An 18,258-nucleotide genomic window follows, 5' to 3' on the forward strand; every position below is an offset into this window, starting at 1 on the left:
ACAAAGCCATGAAAGATTGATATGCACATTATCCTTCATTGCAGACACGGAAAGAACGCTGATAGAGAGATACTGCTGATAGATGGAGGTTGGAGCCAACAAAGGTGCTGCAGAGCATTGCACAAAGTGGACCGGGTCATATCCCACCTCACTGTGTTACGAGGACCCGAAAAACTGGTGAATGCCAGTGACCAACTCTGCACATGCTAAAAGCAAAAAATAGGAGGCATAAATAGTCACATTATCACCTTAATTCTGCAAGAGTGACTGTGTAGTCAGACCCAGCAACAATAAGGGGAGAGGGGATGTGAATGCCTGTAGCCATCAAAAACGTAATGAGAAGACAATATGATTGGCTGAAGGACAAATAGTATGCACATCCAGCTGGTCATGGTAAGGCCAGATAGATTAAGATATAAAAAATACATAAAGCGGGGTATCAGCAAAGACCCAGTTCTCAATGAAGGAACATACCTTGATAAGTATTGTGTGGCATGAACAGCATAAGTGTTCCTGTGATCAGCTACCTCATACTGATCAACAGGTTTAATATATATGCTGAACAGATTGGTGATTATATAGTTCTAATGTGGCACAGCTGTGCAGATTGCAGAGCCTGATAGCTATGAAGCAAAGCAGAGTGTGAGTCTCCCGGCGAGGCAGTGCAGGACGTCGCCACTAGGGGGAGGCGTAGCGGCGTCCCACATCATCATGCCGCCGATGCATTGAATTGCGTGGCGCGCATGCGCGAACGGACGCGATTGCCCGAATGGACTGCGCAGCTGCGGAAGGGGAATCGGTGTCCCCATATCGCAATCTCTAACAAAGGCCCTGCCGCGGCAGATGCAAGCGGAGGGGCTTTGTGCACCGGGGACACAGTGAATCAGGGGAAAAAAAAAAGGAAAAGAAAAAAAGAGAGCCGATCCATATGTGTGCATATGTGCAATAGCGCTGCAGCAACAAACAGCCCAAAGTATCCATCCATATAGAAAAACTTGTTGTGCAACTCACAAATCTGCCCAGCAAATATGGAAGAGTGTGAGCGACATTTCAATATACATATAAATTGAAAAGTCATCCTCATTCACATGTCATTTTAGAACACCAATAACATAACAACAAAAGGAAAAGCATGGGGTGGAATGCTGGCAATAATATATGTTGCCTCCTCCAGAGGGGAAGGGAAGGGGAAAGCAAGTGGAATAGATCAGGAAAGAGGGACTGGATATGGGATTACACAGTCCAAACTCACACGGACTAGACTGGAATGCTGATAGGAATGGTTTAAAATTTGTGGTTTCATTCAGGCCTGGGGGGAATGTCGCTCATGAAGATCCACTGTAATTACTTTTGCAACAAGATTTTGTTGAGGTCGCCATCCCTGGGGTTGGGGTGCAAATGATCCAAAGCTAGAAATTTTACATCTGGGACTGCGTCAGCATGAACTAAGGGGCTATGTCTACCCAGTGGTAACTCTGGGTCTTTTAGGTGTATACTTCTGTGTTTAGAAATTCTATTTTTAAATTGTAATTTCGTCTTACCGACATAATAACTACCACAGCTACACAGAAGTAGATACACCACCGCCGTGGTTTTGCAGTTGACAAAATGTCGTGCTACAAAGACCTCTCCATTGGGTAAAGTGACCGTTTTTCTAGTGTCCATGAATTGGCATTGGTTACATTCCCCACAGGTGAAAGTTCCTTTATATTTGCATGTTCAGTGCATTGCGAAAGTATTCGGCCCCCTTGAACTTTTCGACCTTTTGCCACATTTCAGGCTTCAAACATAAAGATATAAAACTGTATTTTTTTGTGAAGAATCAACAACAAGTGGGACACAATCCTGAAGTGGAACGGAATTTATTGGATATTTCAAACTTTGTTAACAAATAAAAAACTAAAAAATTGGGCGTGCAAAATTATTCAGCCCCTTTACTTTCAGTGCAGCAAACTCTCTCCAGAAGTTCAGTGAGGATCTTTGAATGATCCAATGTTGACCTAAATGACTAATGATGATAAATAGAATCCACCTGTGTGTAATCAAGTCTCTGTATAAATGCACCTGCACTGTGATAGTCTCAGAGGTCCGTTTAAAGCGCAGAGAGCATCATGAAGAACAAGGAACACACCAGGCAGGTCCGAGATACTGTTGTGGAGAAGTTTAAAGCTGGATTTGGATACAAAAAGATTTCCCAAGCTTTAAACATCCCAAGGAGCACTGTGCAAGCGTTAATATTGAAATGGAAGGAGTATAAGACCACTGCAAATCTACGAAGACCTGGCCGTCCCTCTAAACTTTCAGCTCATACAAGGAGAAGACTGATCAGAGATGCAGCCAAGAGGCCCATGATCACTCTGGATGAACTGCAGAGATGTACAGCTGAGGTGGGACATTCTGTCCATAGGACAACAATCGGTCGTATACTGCACAAATCTGGCCTTTATGGAAGAGTGGCAAGAAGAAAGCCATTTCTTAAAGATATCCATTAAAAGTGTTGTTTAAAGTTTGCCACAAGCCACCTGGGAGACACACCAAACATGTGGAAGAAGGTGCTCTGGTCAGATGAAACCAAAATCGAACTTTTTGGCAACAATGCAAAACGTTATGTTTGGTGTAAAAGCAACACAGCTCATCACCCTGAACACACCATCCCCACTGTCAAACATGGTTGTGGCAGCATCATGGTTTGGGCCTGCTTTTCTTCAGAAGGGACAGGGAAGATGGTTAAAATTGATGGGAAAATGGATGGAGCAAAATACAGGACCATTCTGGAAGAAAACCTGATGGAGTCTGCAAAAGACCTGAGACTGGGACGGAGATTTGTCTTCCAACAAAACAATGATCCAAAACATAAAGCAAAATCTACAATGGAATGGTTCACAAATAAACATATCCAGGTGTTAGAATGGCCAAGTCAAAGTCCAGACCTGAATCCAATCGAGAATCTGTGTAAAGAACTGAAAACTGCTGTTCACAAACACTCTCCATCCAACCTCACTGAGCTCGAGCTGTTTTTCAAGGAGTAATAGGCAAAAATTTCAGTCTCTCGATGTGCAAAACTGATAGAGACATACCCCAAGCGACTTACAGCTGTAATCGCAACAAAAGGTGGCGCTACAAAGTATTAACTTAAGGGGGCTGAATAATTTTGCACACCCAATTTTTCAGTTTTTTATTTGTTAAAAAAATTTGAAATATCCAATAAATTTTGTTCCACTTCATGATTGTGTCCCACTTGTTGTTGATTCTTCACAAAAAATTACAGTTTTATATCTTTATGTTTGAAGCCTGAAATGTGGCAAAAGGTCAAAAGTTCAATGGGGCCGAATACTTTCGCAATGCACTGTATCTTGTCTGTTAATACAAAACTCACTGTGGACAAGTTTGTCCTTCAATGAAGATGCTCGTTTGAAGGTTACCGAAGGCTGCTGGGGTATAAATTGTGAAATGGAAGGATCCATTTCTAATAAGTGCCAATATCTGCGTAAAATATTCCAATACTGCTCATGTTGTGAGTTGTATTGGGTTATGATGCGTAATTTGTTATCTGTATTTTTATTTTTTTGTTGTGAAAATAATAAATCGTTGCAGGATTTTGAAGATGCTTTTTTGTAGGCTTTTTTTTAAATTATGAGTGAGTGAGAGTGATAACACCAAATTGAACAAACCAGCTCCTCATTCACACCTGAGACCTTGTTACACTAATGAATCACAGGACACTGGGGAGGGAAAATGGCTAATTGGGCCCAATTTGGACATTTTCACTTAGGGGTGTACTAACTTTTTTGCCAGCAGTTTAGACATTAATGGCTGTGTGTTGAGTTATTTTGAGGGGACAGCAAATTTACACTGTTATACAAGCTATACTCACTACTTTACATTGTAGCAAAGTGTCATTTCTTCAATGTCGTCACATGAAAAGCTATAATAAAATATTTACAAAAATGTGAGGGGTGTACTCACTGCGTGTGTGTGTGTGTGTGTGTATATATATATATATATATATATATATATATATATATATATATATATATATATATATATATATCACAGAAGTTAGTGCACCCCTCACATTTTTGTAAATATTTTATTATATCTTTTCATGTGACAACACTGAAGAAATTACACTTTGCTACATTGTAAAGTAGTGAGTGTACAGCTTGTATAACAGTGTAAATTTGCTGTCCCCTCAAAATAACTCAACACAAAGTAATTCTTCAGAATGGCACCTATCTCCAACCCCGAATTCCAGTCCTATATGGGATGCTGAATCGTCTAAAGGTTTTTATATCACAAAGTTACGCAATGCTTTTACAGTCCTATCTGCGACAACATCCCTTGAGAGTGATGGAGAGATGGAAGAGAGATGTAGGCCAAATGGAAAATGATCAATAGGAGGAGGCTTTTCAGGCAGTGGTTACCTGCTCACTGAATGTAACACAAGGATTGACCCAACTATACATAGTATTGAGGGTATACTACACTCCCCCTAGACTACACTTATTGGGCCTACAAACCAATCCTACCTGTACAAGGTGTAGGCGGGACCACGGGGACCTAATCCACTTTCTGTGGAGGTGCCCAAGGTTGCATATCTACTTGGCGAGAGTGGTAAAAACAATTAACATGGTGTTTCGAGTGTCTCTTCCTCTGGACCCAAAGGCGTGCTTGTTGGGTGTACTGGAAGAATATGATTGGGAAGTGTACACAAGAGAGGCCATACATAGAGTCCTGTTTCAGGCACGGAAACTGATAATGGTGCACTGAAAGTCGGAAGACCCTCCTACAGTAGGAGAATGGGTAAAAAACTTAGGCAGTGTGTTGAGCTTGGAGAAGATTGTATTGCAGCACAGAGGTCGTTAGTCTAAATCTGAAAAACTATGGGCACCATGGTTGGATGTCCTGGGGCTGACCCCCCGTGGATCTAACGATGGACAGGTAGCTTGGGCTCAATGCATATTTGCAATAGGTATCTCTGATATGTATAGTGGTAGAGCAATTGTGGACCGGTGGCTTTTGGTCTAAGCTGTGGCTATTGAACATTGATATCATTACATTGATATGGTGAAAAGAAAAATAGATTGGCAAATGTTTTTGACGAAAGATGTATTTCTAATTTATTTTGTACTGGCATGTATTGCTGGCATTGTAACAGTGCTGAACCTCTAATAAACATCTTTGTTTGGATAAAAAAAAAAAAAAAATGTCCAAATTGGGCCCAAAGTGTCAATATTTTGTGTAGCCACCATTATTTTCCAGCACTGCCTTAACCCTCTTGGGCATGGAGTTCACCAGAGCCTTCCCACATGACATTATGGAGCTGGTGAATGTTAGAGACCTTACGCTCCTCCACCTTCCCTTGAGGATGCCCCACAGATGCTTAATAGGGTTTAAGTCTGGAGACATGCTTGGCCAGTCCATCACCTTTGCCCTTTTTTTAGCAAGGCAGTGGTCATCTTGAGGTGTGTTTGGGGTTGTTATCATGTTGGAATACTGCCCTGTGGCCCAGTCTCGGAAGGGAGGGGATCATGCTCTGCTTCATTATGTCACAGTACATGTTGGTTCCCTCAATGAACTGTAGCTCCTCAGTGCCGGCAGCAGTCATGAAACCCCAAACCATGACACTCCCGCCACCATGCTTGACTGTATGTAGACAAGACACACTTGTCTTTGTATTTGAACCATATACGTTTATCTTGGTCTCATCAGACCACAGGTCATGGTTCCAGTAAGCCATGTCCTTAGTCTGCTTGTCTTCAGCAAACTGTTTGCTGGCTTCCTTGTTCATCATCTTTAGAAGAGGCTTCCTTCAGGGATGAAAGCCATGCAGACCAATTTGATGCAGTGTGGGGTGTATGGTCTGAGCACTGACAGGCTGACCCCCCACCCCTTCAACCTCTGCAGCAATGCTGGCAGCACTCATACATCTATTTCCAAAGATAACCTCTGAAAATGGTGCTGAGCACACGCACTCAACTTCTTTGGTCAACCATGGCGAGGCCTGTTCTGAGTGAAACCTGTCCTGTTAAACCGCTGTATTGTCTTGGTCACCGTGCTGCAGCTCATTTTCAGGATCTTGACAATCTTCTTTTAGCCTAGGCCATCTTTATTTAGCGCAACAAGTCTTTTTTTCAGAATGTTGAATTGTGACCAGTATAAGAAAGTGAGAGCGAAAACACCAAATTTAACACACCTTCTCCCTATTCACACCTGAGACTTTCTAACACTAACGAGTCACATGACTCGTTAGTGTTACAGGGAGGGAAAATGGCTAATTGGACCCAATTTGGACATTTTCACTTAGGGGTGTACTCACTTTTGTTGCCAGCCGTTTAGACATTAATGGCTGTGTGAGTCATTTTGAGGAGACAGCAAATGACTGTGTGTTGAGTTATTTTGAGGGAACAGCAAATTTACACTGTTATACAAGCTGTACACTCACTACTTTACATTGTAGCAAAGTGTCGTTTCTTCAGTGTTGTCAAATAAAAAGATATAATAAAATATTTACAAAAATGTGAGGGGTGTACTCACTTTTGTGAAATACTGTATATATGTTTTGTATGCTATCCCTCTTTTCTTTATTTTTAGGTCCAAGGACAATCATCCTTTATACAGTATATTTGTAAGGGGTTATAGTGAAATCCTATGATTTTAGGCAGGGAGTATCTCAGTTACATGTATTTTTTCTGTGATGTATTTAACTGAATCAGGTTATCATTGTTCAGTAGTAAGCTGACATCTAGTGGATGTTTTGGGCCACCACAACTTGTTTACTATGTGATTTTGGTTTCTCCCTCTGGACTCTTCTCCTGTTTACTGCTAGTTAGGTCAGTTGTTGCCAGACCTCCCCCAGTTTCTTTCTTCTTTCCTCTGCCACTGTTAGTACTTTGCAGAGACAGGGCTTTGTCTTTTTACACTTCAAAACTCTAGAAAAATATACTCTGTTCCACAGTTAGCTGAATTAAATGTTTGTTGGATTCGGCTTCTGTTTCTTTTTTAAAAGTTAAATTGCCTGTGGTCGGTGCCAAGTCAGTAGGTAACCATATTGTCTGGACAGACTAGATTAAAAGGCTTGGTTCACATTACTGTGGGCTGCAGAAATGCTTGTAACCCCATGTCTTCCTGCAACCACAGAGAAAACATGATGCAGTTTAGGAGATATGTGGGGGTACCATTAATCCTATTGGCATCCCTACACACTGGAAACTGTAGCACTGCAGTATGTGGTTTCCCTGCGGCCATGTTTTCTGAAAAAGTTGCAAGGACCTTTTCCCTGCGTTTTCGATGGGTACAGCAGCCCATTCAAATGAATAGACTGCTGTGCTTGAGCAAACCCAGCTGTGGAGAAACCGCAAAGATTTGAACCAAGCTTAAGGAAGTATGTTAATGCATGAAATGGCATTTAAAAAAGAACAGGTGATTTGTCCCATTTGAGTGGAATTTTCAGTTGAAGGAGCTGAGTGTGATTTTTCTCAAAAGTGACTGCTTCAAAGGAGGCCACCATCTGACCCAGAAACTGCATACAAGTGCAAAGTGACACTTACAAACGTGCAGAAGACAGACATGAGAGTAGAGCTTTTGATGTTTCTCTGTCGAAAGGAACAGTCTGTCAAGACTGGTGTCCAGAATTAAACCCAGGTACCCTAGGCAGAAGAAAGAAATCAGAAATTATTTTTTTAGGGTTCAGAATCTTACTGAATTGTTGAAGAGAGCTAACAATTATGGACAGTACATGCCTGATAACACTATTTCTGCTACCTGTTTCCCCATCACTGCACAAGAATAGAATATTTTTACTAGCATTCACTGCTGTTGTTTGGTAGTATGGGAACAATGATTTGTATATTCATTTTATGAAATTTCTATTCTTGCTATATTTTGTATTTTTAGGTATGATTTATTGTAACTAGTAAGCCAGGTAATTACATTAAGACTGCTGTTATAACAGCACTTGATAAGGAAGATTATCTGTACAAAGAGCCCCAACTTACTGTATCTGCTGTAACAATGCATTCCTAAATTTTCTTATGCTACATTTTTATGGTATATTATTGTCTGAATTGTGTGTTGATTTTTTGATTTCATGCTTTTTATTGTGAATCCAAATGACAAAATTTGGACAGCAGAGGAGCAGAAATATTTGCTGAGCCTTAGGTGCATGATTCACAACATGACACCTGTGATTCATTCCATGTGCCTTCTGTCCTGCTCTTAGCTTTGATGTGTGAATAGAGGAAATTAACCATAATGCTTTATTGTTGACTCACATGAAATAGGGAAGATTATCATGCTGTTTGCAATCAAATTGTCTACGTACACGTGTTTAAAATATTAAACTGCTTTAGTAATTCATTACTTTCATCAGTCATATAGAAAAATGCTCTACTTTAGTAACCTAGCTATTATTCTTCATTTTCTTTATATAGGTCGAGTACCAAGAGCAGTGGCTTCAAGTAACCAGCACTTACTAGCTTCTGATGATGTGGTCAGCTGCTGCTTGGACCTAGGAGTGCCCAGCATTTCATTTCGCATTAACGGTCAACCTGTCCAAGGCATGTTTGAAAACTTCAATACTGAAGGATTATTTTTTCCAGTAGTGAGCTTCTCTGCTGGAGTCAAGTGAGTTTCATATCCAAGAGAATTTTTTTTTTTTTCATGAACAAAGAGATTCAGTGATGTTACTATTGTGTTGCACACTGTTCTTCTTACTGGTGAGGATGCTGTACACAAAGGACACCAGGATTCAAGTAATAATACACTGTATATACAGTATCTCACAAAAGTGAGTACGCCCCTCATATTTTTGTAAATATTTTATTAAATCTTTTCATGTGACAACACTGAAGAAATTACACTTTACTACAATGTAAAGTAGTGAGTTTACAGCTTGTATAACAGTGTAAATTTGCTGTCCCCTCAAAATAACTCAACAAATAGCCATTAATGTTTAAACCGCTGGCAACAAAAGTGAGTACACCACTAAGTTAAAATGTCCAAATTGCCCAGTGCCGGCAGCACTCATGCAGCCCCAGACCATGACACTCCCACCACCATGCTTGACTGTAAGAAAAACACACACGTCTTTGTACTCCTCACCTGGTTGCAGCCACACACGCTTGACACCATCTGAACCAAATAAGTTTATCTCAGTCTCATCAGACCACAGGACATGGTTCCAGTAATCCATGTCCTTAGTCTGCTTGTCTTCAGCAACTGTTTGCTGGCTTTCTTGTGCATCATCTTTAGAAGAGGCTTTCTTCTGGGACGAGAGCCATACAGACCACTTTGATGCAGTGTGCTGCGTATGGTCTGAGCACTGACAGACTGACCCCCCCACCCCTTTAACCTCTGCAGCAATGCTTGCAGCACTCATACATCTATTTCCCAAAGACAGCCTCTGGATATGACGCTGAGCATGTGCACTCAACTTCTTTGGTCGACCATGGCAAGGCCTGTTCTGAGTGGATCTGTCCTGGTAAACCGCTGTATGGTCTTGGCCCCTGTGCTGAAGCTCAGTTTCAGTGTCTTGGCAATCTTCTTATAGCCTAGGCCATCTTTATGTAGAGCAACAATTCTTTTTTCAGATCCTCAGAGAGTTATATGCCTTGAGGTACCATGTTAAACTTCCAGTGATCAGTATGAGATAGTGAGAGCGATAACACCAAATTTAACACATCTGCTCCCCATTCACACCTGGGACCTTGTAACCCTAAAAATTCACATGATATTGGCGGAGGGAAAATGGCTAATTGGGCCCAATTTGGACATTTTTTACTTAGGGGTGTATCCACTTTTGTTGCCAGCAGTTTAGACATTAATGGCTGTGTGTTGAGTGTAAACAGCAAATTTACACTGTTATACAAGCTGTACACTCACTACTTTACATTGTAGCAAAGTGTAATTTCTTCAGTGTTGTCACATGAAAAGATATAATAAAATATTTACAAAAATGTGAGGGGTGTACTTACTTTTGTAAGATACTGTAGATTGTATTTGCTTTTCTTGGATTTCAGCCTTTTTTTTAACTTTCACTCTATCACTTTAAGCAAAAATTGTTAATAGACATAAAAACCAGCAGTGATGGGGTGTTCTAATTAGACAAACGTTGTCACTTTCTGGTACTGTCATATCTTGTCTGCCTTTCCCTCTTTCCATCCATACATTCCAAATGGCCAGCAGGGCAGCCCACCATAGTGAATGTAAAATGGGGACAAAAGAGAGCAGAAATGACCAGTAAGTGTCTGAGCTTTGTCTGACCAGAATGACCCATAAATGGTACCACTGAAAATTGTAGTACCTACCTCTAAAATGTGTTTTAGGCTCAGTCTAAGGATGTGCAAAGGCATGCCTAAAACTCAGAATTGAAAAAAGGTCCTTAAAATAAATAAGTAAATAATAAATAAAATATTAAAATAAGTAAATAATAAATAAAATAATAAACTAATCAAAACAGCACCCCCTTTGTCGGACATGTAATGTGATCACATGCCTGGACAAAGGGGTCCAGCGTGGCCCCAAAATGCTTCATTTGCCCCTGGGATGTGAAATGTTTCGTTGTTAGCTTGAATACACATGGTGTGCTGGTGATATATGCTGTTACTATATACTCCACGTATAATAACAAAACAGAGTCTGCTCGTCCCATAGCAAACATGTAAAAACAGCAGCAGGACTCACTATTCACTCAGTGAAATACAGTGGATTCCATGTTTGTAATGTTAAGACCGTCATGTCCTAGCAACCAACCATGTGCTTGCCCCTCCCCTATGCCCTAGCATTCAGAGGAGGAGGAAATGCCTCCGCCAAAACTATGCATTTCTAGCCTACCAGCTTTCCCCTTTCCTGTACCTGACTGCTGCAATGAGAAGGAACAGATCCTGCTGTAAGCTGGGCTCTTCACAATACTCCCTTCTCCCCTTCCACTACCCCAAATATTCTCTTAAACCTCTCCACTCTCCATACCGCACTCTGCTCTTCCCTTCTAACTTGGGGGACCCTATTGAAAGGGAATGGGCTCTGGGAACCATGATGTAAGGGGGTTTTGGGGTCCCCGATGTAAGGTCGCTTTAGGGACCCTGATGTAAGGGGGCTTTAGGGTCCCTGATGTAATGGGGCTCTGGGGACCCTGATGTAAGGAGGAAACTTTGGGGATTAAAGGGGGGGGGGGGTCTGATGTAAGTGGGAACTTTAGGGTTCCGGATTTAAGGAGGGTGGACTCTGGAGACCCTGATGTAAGGGGGCTTTAGGGACCCTGATGTAAGGTGGCTTTAGGGACCTTGATGTAAGGGAGGCTCTGGAGACCCTGATGTAAGGGGGGGGTGACTTTGGGGAACCTAATGAAAGGGGGACTTTGATGTAAGGGGGAACTCTTGGGTCTCTGATTTAAGGAGGGGGGACTCTGGGGACCAAATGTAAGGGGGCTGTGTGGACCATGATGTAAGGGGGGACTTTGGGATCCTAATGTAAGAGGAGACTTTGGGGAACCTAATAAAAGTGGGAACTCTGATATAAGGGCGAATTCTGGGGACTCTGATGTAAAGAGAACAGGCTTTTGGTACCCTGATGTAAGGGGGAAGACTTTGGGGACACTGATGAAAGGAAGGGGGAATCTGGTGACCCTGGCGTAAAGTAGGGAACTTTGGGGACCCTAATAAAAGGGGTAAACTCTGATGAAAGGGGGTCAGACCCAGGGGGCCCAGGCCTAAGGCTGTGTTAGGGGCCCCAAATTTTCTCATAGCTGTCCTGTTCCCTATACAGGGCGAGAAAGTTCCACATACTGCTGCAGGATTGGATAATGTTAGCTCAAGACAAAGTGGTCTCCTGACAGTCTGTTAAGAAGTGGTATCTAGCCAATAAGGCGCAAGCTGTGCTGTGCGCAACTTTACTTCCTCCCAGCTCCCTAGTAAGTCTCCACATGGAGCTAAGGTTGGCAAGAAGGTGAAAAGCATCCCTGCGCAGGCTGCATTTGCAGCCTTTATTTTTTATTTTTTTTGGGGGGGGGTTGCAAGTAGCTGGTCTTGCCTATGGAGCAAAATAGTCTAGCACAGGCCCTGCCTATCAGATTTCATTGCTGTCTCAGCCCCCATTAGGGAAATTCACCCTCTCTATTAGTCTATTGGGGAAACCTCGCCAATGGAACACAGATTGCAAATAATAAACTGACAGGGGTTATAACCCTCCCTTACACTATCCAAAAAAAAAAAAAAAAGAAGAAGGTTTGCCTAGATTTCTACTTAAATTAAAATTAAAAAGGTGGTCTGGTGCGCCCAGTGATACACATCCATCCCCATAGATACATACAACAAAACAAAATTTCGCCCTGGGACTTCAAGGTTAACACATGAGGCCAATAGATGTATATGAAGTAAACATGGTTTCTAAATAAAGGTAAATTACAATCATCATACAGAAAATGCATGGACATACATGCCAAACCGATTTGATAAATACATGGTTCATTGATGCTTAAAATATTTTGTACAATGTTGGATACAGGATAATATACAGACATCTTTAAAACTCAACACATTTTTCAAGCTACTGCTCACTTCTTCAGGAGTGGATGAGTATCCAATGTGTCTATAAGATAAAATATCAGTTTAAGAATATACATCAAAATGGTAAATATCGTCTAGCAAATAATAGGGGGCCCTGATATGGGGACCCCATACTTACAAATCAGTTAAGCTAAAGCATCAAAAGCTGATTTCCCAGAAGGTGGAACCGGAAAAAAAAAATCGGGGAAAAAAATGGAGGGTGAGCATAATGTGGATAATGGGGATGTGTCCCTGTGTCTCTCAATGTTCATCATCATAAGTAATGTCTGTAACAAAAATGTATATATGTCTAAGTCTAAATCAGCTTTTGGTGCTTTGGTCTAATTGATTTATAAGTATGGGATCCCCGTAACAGGGCCCCCTATTATTTGCTAGATGATATTTACCATTGTGATGTATATTCTTAACAGTAGCTTGCAAAACGTGTTGTTTTAAAGATGCCTGTGTATTATCCTGTATCCAACATTGTTCCAAATGTTTCAAGCATCAATGTACCATGTATTTATCAAATCAGTTTGGCATTTATGTTCATGCATTTTCTGTATGATGATTGTTCTTTACCTATAATAAATTTAGAAACCATGTTTATTCCATATACATCTATTGGCCTCATGTGTTCACCTCATTTAAAGTCCCAGGGCGAAATTTTGTTTTGTTGTATATATTTCTACTTAAAGCCTATTTACAATTTTGAATTTTAGGTTTTACTTCACCATTAAACTGTGCCTAAAACACATTTGAGAGCTTGGTACCATTGTTTTCAATGGTACAGTTTCAACCAATGCTTTAATATCCTGCTTGCTGCAATTTGTGTACTGCTTCCAGCAGAAGCATCATCATCAAGGTTGAATTGCATATAAGACATGCATTAATTGCTCTCAGAATGAAGAATGATAAATGCATGTTTTAACTGCAGAAGTGAATCTAGGCCCTGAAACTGTTTTTACAGATGTCATGCTAAGATCAACTTGTAGCAACTAAAATAATGTTTATGTTATGTAATGTATCCCTTTTTAGGGTTCGCTTTCTTCTTGGTGGCCGGCATGGTGAATTCAAGTTTTTACCTCCTGCTGGCTATGCCCCATGCTATGAAGCCTTATTACCAAAAGAGAAGATGAGAGTGGAGCCTGTAAAAGAGTACAAGAGGGATTGCGAAGGAGTTCGAGATTTGTTGGGCACAACACACTTTCTTTCACAAGCCTCATTCATCCCATGTCCTATTGATACTAGCCAGGTATAGCATTGTATTGTTTCTTTCACAACCAGGTTTATTCATCAGGTGAAAGGTAAATTAACAGCAAAAAACAACAGAAAAACAGGCAAACATTTTTTTTTTTTTTTTTTCGATTTTGGAAAACATTTGTTGTTGGAATGGTATGTGGGGAAAACCTCCCTACTGGAGACACAGTTAGCCATAAAAAACAATAGAGGTTTTCACTCTACTAACAAAACGTGTTTTTCTATTGTTGCTGATAGAAAAACACTTTTTGTTTCGCTTGTTAGAGAGATATCATCTCAATGCCTAATACCATGACATAACACTAACTAAGGGGACTTCTTTGCAAAAAATGTGTGACATTTGTTCATGATGGAAGAACATTACAAGTTGTACATGTGCAATGCTTCCTAAGGTAAAATGAAGCGAAATGGGTATCTGAAAACATTGCTTGGATAACCCACTAATTGTTCATCAATATGGTATGTTTTATGTGTGTGTATATGGTATATTTCTAGTACATAGAAATGTGAATATTAAATTCCATCTCTCATGAAATATAATGGGCTATTTATAAGCTGACTATTATGGGTTCAGGGGTTCTAGGGGAAAGCAAACCAAATGTATTTGGTACTGCATTTTTAAAGTAATAATACAGTACATAGTTATGAAGCTGTTTGTAAATTAGCCTATAATCCTTTTTTGGGGCTTTTGGTAAATACACCACTCAACACACTTATTGAGAAAGCTTTCATTTTTTTGTAGATTGTTTTACCACCTCACCTTGAGAAGATTCGAGACAAGCTAGCAGAAAATATTCATGAACTTTGGGGCATGAACAAAATTGAGCTTGGATGGATTTATGGAAAGGTACCAATATGTTGATAATTTCCTGTTAGTTTACTGTTGTTCTGTAATATAGTTGTTACATAGTTAGTCAGGTTGAAAAAAGACCCAAGTCCATCTAGCTCAATCAATAAATAATATATGAAATGTACTATTGATGCAAATTAACTTCTTTTAAATATGCTTGGTACTTTCTGTAAATTATATTTTTAAAAACAGCATATCCTCACTTTTTGTACACTCTCAGCGTTTTTGAACTGATTATACAGTCACATTCAGCTCTAACAACTTTGATCAATGTCTGATCACTTTATAGCTACTGTACTGTAAATTTAATGTAAGTTTACTAAATTAATGAGGTTTTTCATAATATGTAGGATAACATGTTATCAATTTACTCAGGAATATCTTTCTGTTCTTTACTGTCAATTCCTATCCATCAATAAACTATGCATGCAGAATCCATTGCAGTCTGTGCTTGTTAATGTCGCTCATTCTGTGTCCATCTGTCACGATATATGGTCATCGCAGTCATTTTGTGCATCTACATCAATCTGTATCTACCAGTGTCTATTGTTCTGTCTATCATTGTCATCATTCTGCATAAGTATTAGTTTTAGGGAATATAGGTGTAGCCACCCTGAATTAAAGGGGCATCTAGTAAATTTACCTTTCCTGGGTAGTAGTTTGCCTGGGACAGTTTGAAACTTCTCATTTGGCTTCTCACCTTTGTTTTTTCCTATGGAGGAATGTTCAAAACTAATTTTAGAAAGTATTATTTTACTAAAAGAATAGTTAATGCTTGAAATAAACTTCCAGTAGATGTAGTGAGACAGTCAACAGTAAATGGCTTCAGATATACTTGAGACAAACATAGACCTAACAAAGCAAACAAACAAACAAACAAACAAATGAGCAGACTCAATGGACTACTCAGTCTTTTTTCTGCCGTGACATTCCTATGTTTTTAGAATTGCTTTGGTACCCTAATACCGCCACTAGGTGTCACTGGCACTTAGAGCCATAGTTCTGGCATTGTAGCAAATGTGAGTCTTTATATCCCTTCTGGCTCCTACTAATAGTTTCCTACAGTGGCGCATGCTGGCAGTGGCTATAAAAGCTTGAGGCGTGGCCTGGTGAGTTTTCCCCTGGGCTTTGGCATGGGGAGGATGTGTGCAAATGTTTGTGCTGTGTAGGTCTGAGTCCTTTGGGGCACAGGATTCTTTCATCTGCCCTGCCTGTTTGAGGAGGGTAGGCCTTTCAAGGTGAAAGAGCCTGGTGGATGTCTGCTGGAGGGAGATCAATATCTGCCCTCAGCGGAGTTTGGCACGCCCTTGGAATAAAGGAGTCTGGAAGCCCTTGTTGCTAATGGAGACCAAACCCTAACCCCCTCTCCCTGTGAAACTGGAGAAATAAAACTTAAAAAGACTAACGTGACTTGTGCCTGTCCTTATTGTTTGACACCCTGAGGTAAATGCTAGCCTTCTCACTGCTGGAGGCGAGTCAACTCCTCTACCCCATGAAGGAGGGGTGCTACATTTTTGGTACCCAATGCAGGGCTCTATGAAAGTCATCACCATCATTGCCCTTGACAACAACAATGACTGTGGGAACCTTTATCATGGCACTGTGGCACCGCATGACCAAATTACAGCTCAAAGACTATGTCTCTTTATTAAATATCTGTGAGGAAGAACCTAAAGTGAGATAAAGAGAACAAGAAAACTGTTCCCAGGCTTTGTCACTTTCCCAGAAGCAAGAGGGTTAACTGAGCAAAGGAGGAGGTCCAGACTCCAGGTGACTAGGATTCGCCAAATATCTCTGCAACTTTTTCAAATTTATTTGGTCTGTGACCTTGTATATTTATGTGTAACTTCTCACTTTCAGAAGTAGAAAGAAGAAGTAAGAAGTAGTAGTAACTGAAAAGGTGTCTGTGCATAATATTTGTGAATATTTTACATTTAAATGAATTATTCTCCAACTGTGTTGTAGGTGCGAGATGATAATAAACGCCAGCATCCTTGTTTGGTAGAATTCTCAAAGCTACCAGAAACAGAGAAGAATTACAATCTACAAATGTCAACAGAGACTTTAAAGTATGTTTTCATCACTAGTATAGATATAGATATACACTTTGAATTGCAGTTTAAGGTTTAAGTGGGCTAATATGTATACCTGCATTAGCACAGTTCTTTGAATGTGCAAGAGCTACACATTTTCTAAATTGATTGCGCTCAAAAGCTAGCAGCTACAAATCCCAAAATTGTTGTAATCTTGAAATGACAGTGTTAAAACTGAAATACTTGCCTAAAATACATTATTCAGTGCTAGTGTTGGGCTCTCGATAAGATAATGCATTTTTAAATAAAAAAAATAGCAATTAAAACAAACTATGTATGTTTTAACTAAAAATATTCAATGTATTAAAACTATTTCTAGTGTGATAAATTAGATAAAACATAGTGCACAGAAATATTGGTTTGAATGCAGTTTAAAAGGAATTTGCCCTTGCTTAAAATGTACCAAAGTAACCAGTGGTGCCTTCAGGTTCTGCTAGTCCACTGTTAAATCATAAAACCTTGGTGGGTAGTAGGGAGTCTTGCTTTTGACAATGGTAGCTTACAGGAGGAAGAACCTCTGCAACGTGACAATACTGTTTCATAGTCCCTTTGCAGGAAAGGTGCAAAGTAAGGTAGGAAATAATGGTATTACCTTTCTGGCTATACATTTAGCAAAGATTACAAATCTAGAGTTTCTGGACAGAATACAAAAAAAATGACATTATTTTTGTACATACCAATATTTAATATGAGCTGAATATGGGGTTTAGGTCTACACACACATAATGCAATAACATATCAATAGTAAACCCCACAGACTATAATTATTTTATGAAATTCAATTCACATAAAATAATCACTAGGACAAAGGAAAATTTGCTTTCTTTTTGCATAAAATGACTTAATGTGGACACATTTTTATCTGATATGCAATATTGTTTATGGATATTCTCAAAGTCTATGGGTTTAATTTACTAAAACTGGGGAGTGAGAAATCAGGTGCAGCTCTGCACAGAAACCAGTCAGCTACTAGTTTAATTTATTTTTGTCAAAGTTTAAGGCCCCTTTCACACAGGCGGACCGTTCAGATCCGCCTGTCAATTTTTTTGGCGGATCTGAACGGTCCCCCATGCATCCCTATGGGGCATCGGATGTCAGCGGAGACATGTCCGCTGACATCTGATCCGTCAAATCTGGACGGATGGAAACCCTATTTTCCATTCATCCAGCAGATCGGATTGGATGAGAACGGACCGACGGTCCGTTCCCATCCAATTTCCCCCATAGAGATGCATGGGGAACTGACAGCTGTGTCTCCGCACACAGCGTGGAGACACAGCTGTCATCCTCCTGCTCAGCGGGGGATCGGCGGATTGATCGCCCGCTGAGAAAAGCGGAGTCCGTCCGACGGACAGAGTGTGTGAAAGAGCCCTTAATGAACAAGCTCAAGTTAGAAGCTGATTGGCTACTATGCACAGCTGCACCAGATTTTACACCCTCCAGTTTTAGTAAATCAACCCCTATTTGTTTTGCATATTACCAATCTGCTTCTTCAGGACATGATTATTCCAAC

General features: G+C 40.3%; 1 protein-coding gene across 7 annotated transcripts in view; it reads left to right on the forward strand.

The window, feature by feature from the left end:
* The window catches only part of LOC309569543 (ryanodine receptor 3), a 1,308,933-nt gene that overhangs the window by 577,975 nt on the left and 712,700 nt on the right, over positions 1–18,258 (forward strand). For all 7 annotated transcript variants that reach the window (XM_082275412.1, XM_082275411.1, XM_082275414.1 and 4 more), the window contains 4 exons: positions 8,433–8,625; positions 13,581–13,797; positions 14,545–14,649; positions 16,618–16,721. In XM_082275412.1, coding sequence (XP_082131538.1) covers positions 8,433–8,625; positions 13,581–13,797; positions 14,545–14,649; positions 16,618–16,721 — 619 coding nt within the window. The remainder of the gene's footprint in view (positions 1–8,432; positions 8,626–13,580; positions 13,798–14,544; positions 14,650–16,617; positions 16,722–18,258) is intronic.

The sequence above is a fragment of the Pelophylax lessonae genome (genome assembly GCF_965119305.1).
Source record: "Pelophylax lessonae genome assembly, chromosome: 13".
Lineage (NCBI taxonomy): Eukaryota > Metazoa > Chordata > Amphibia > Anura > Ranidae > Pelophylax > Pelophylax lessonae.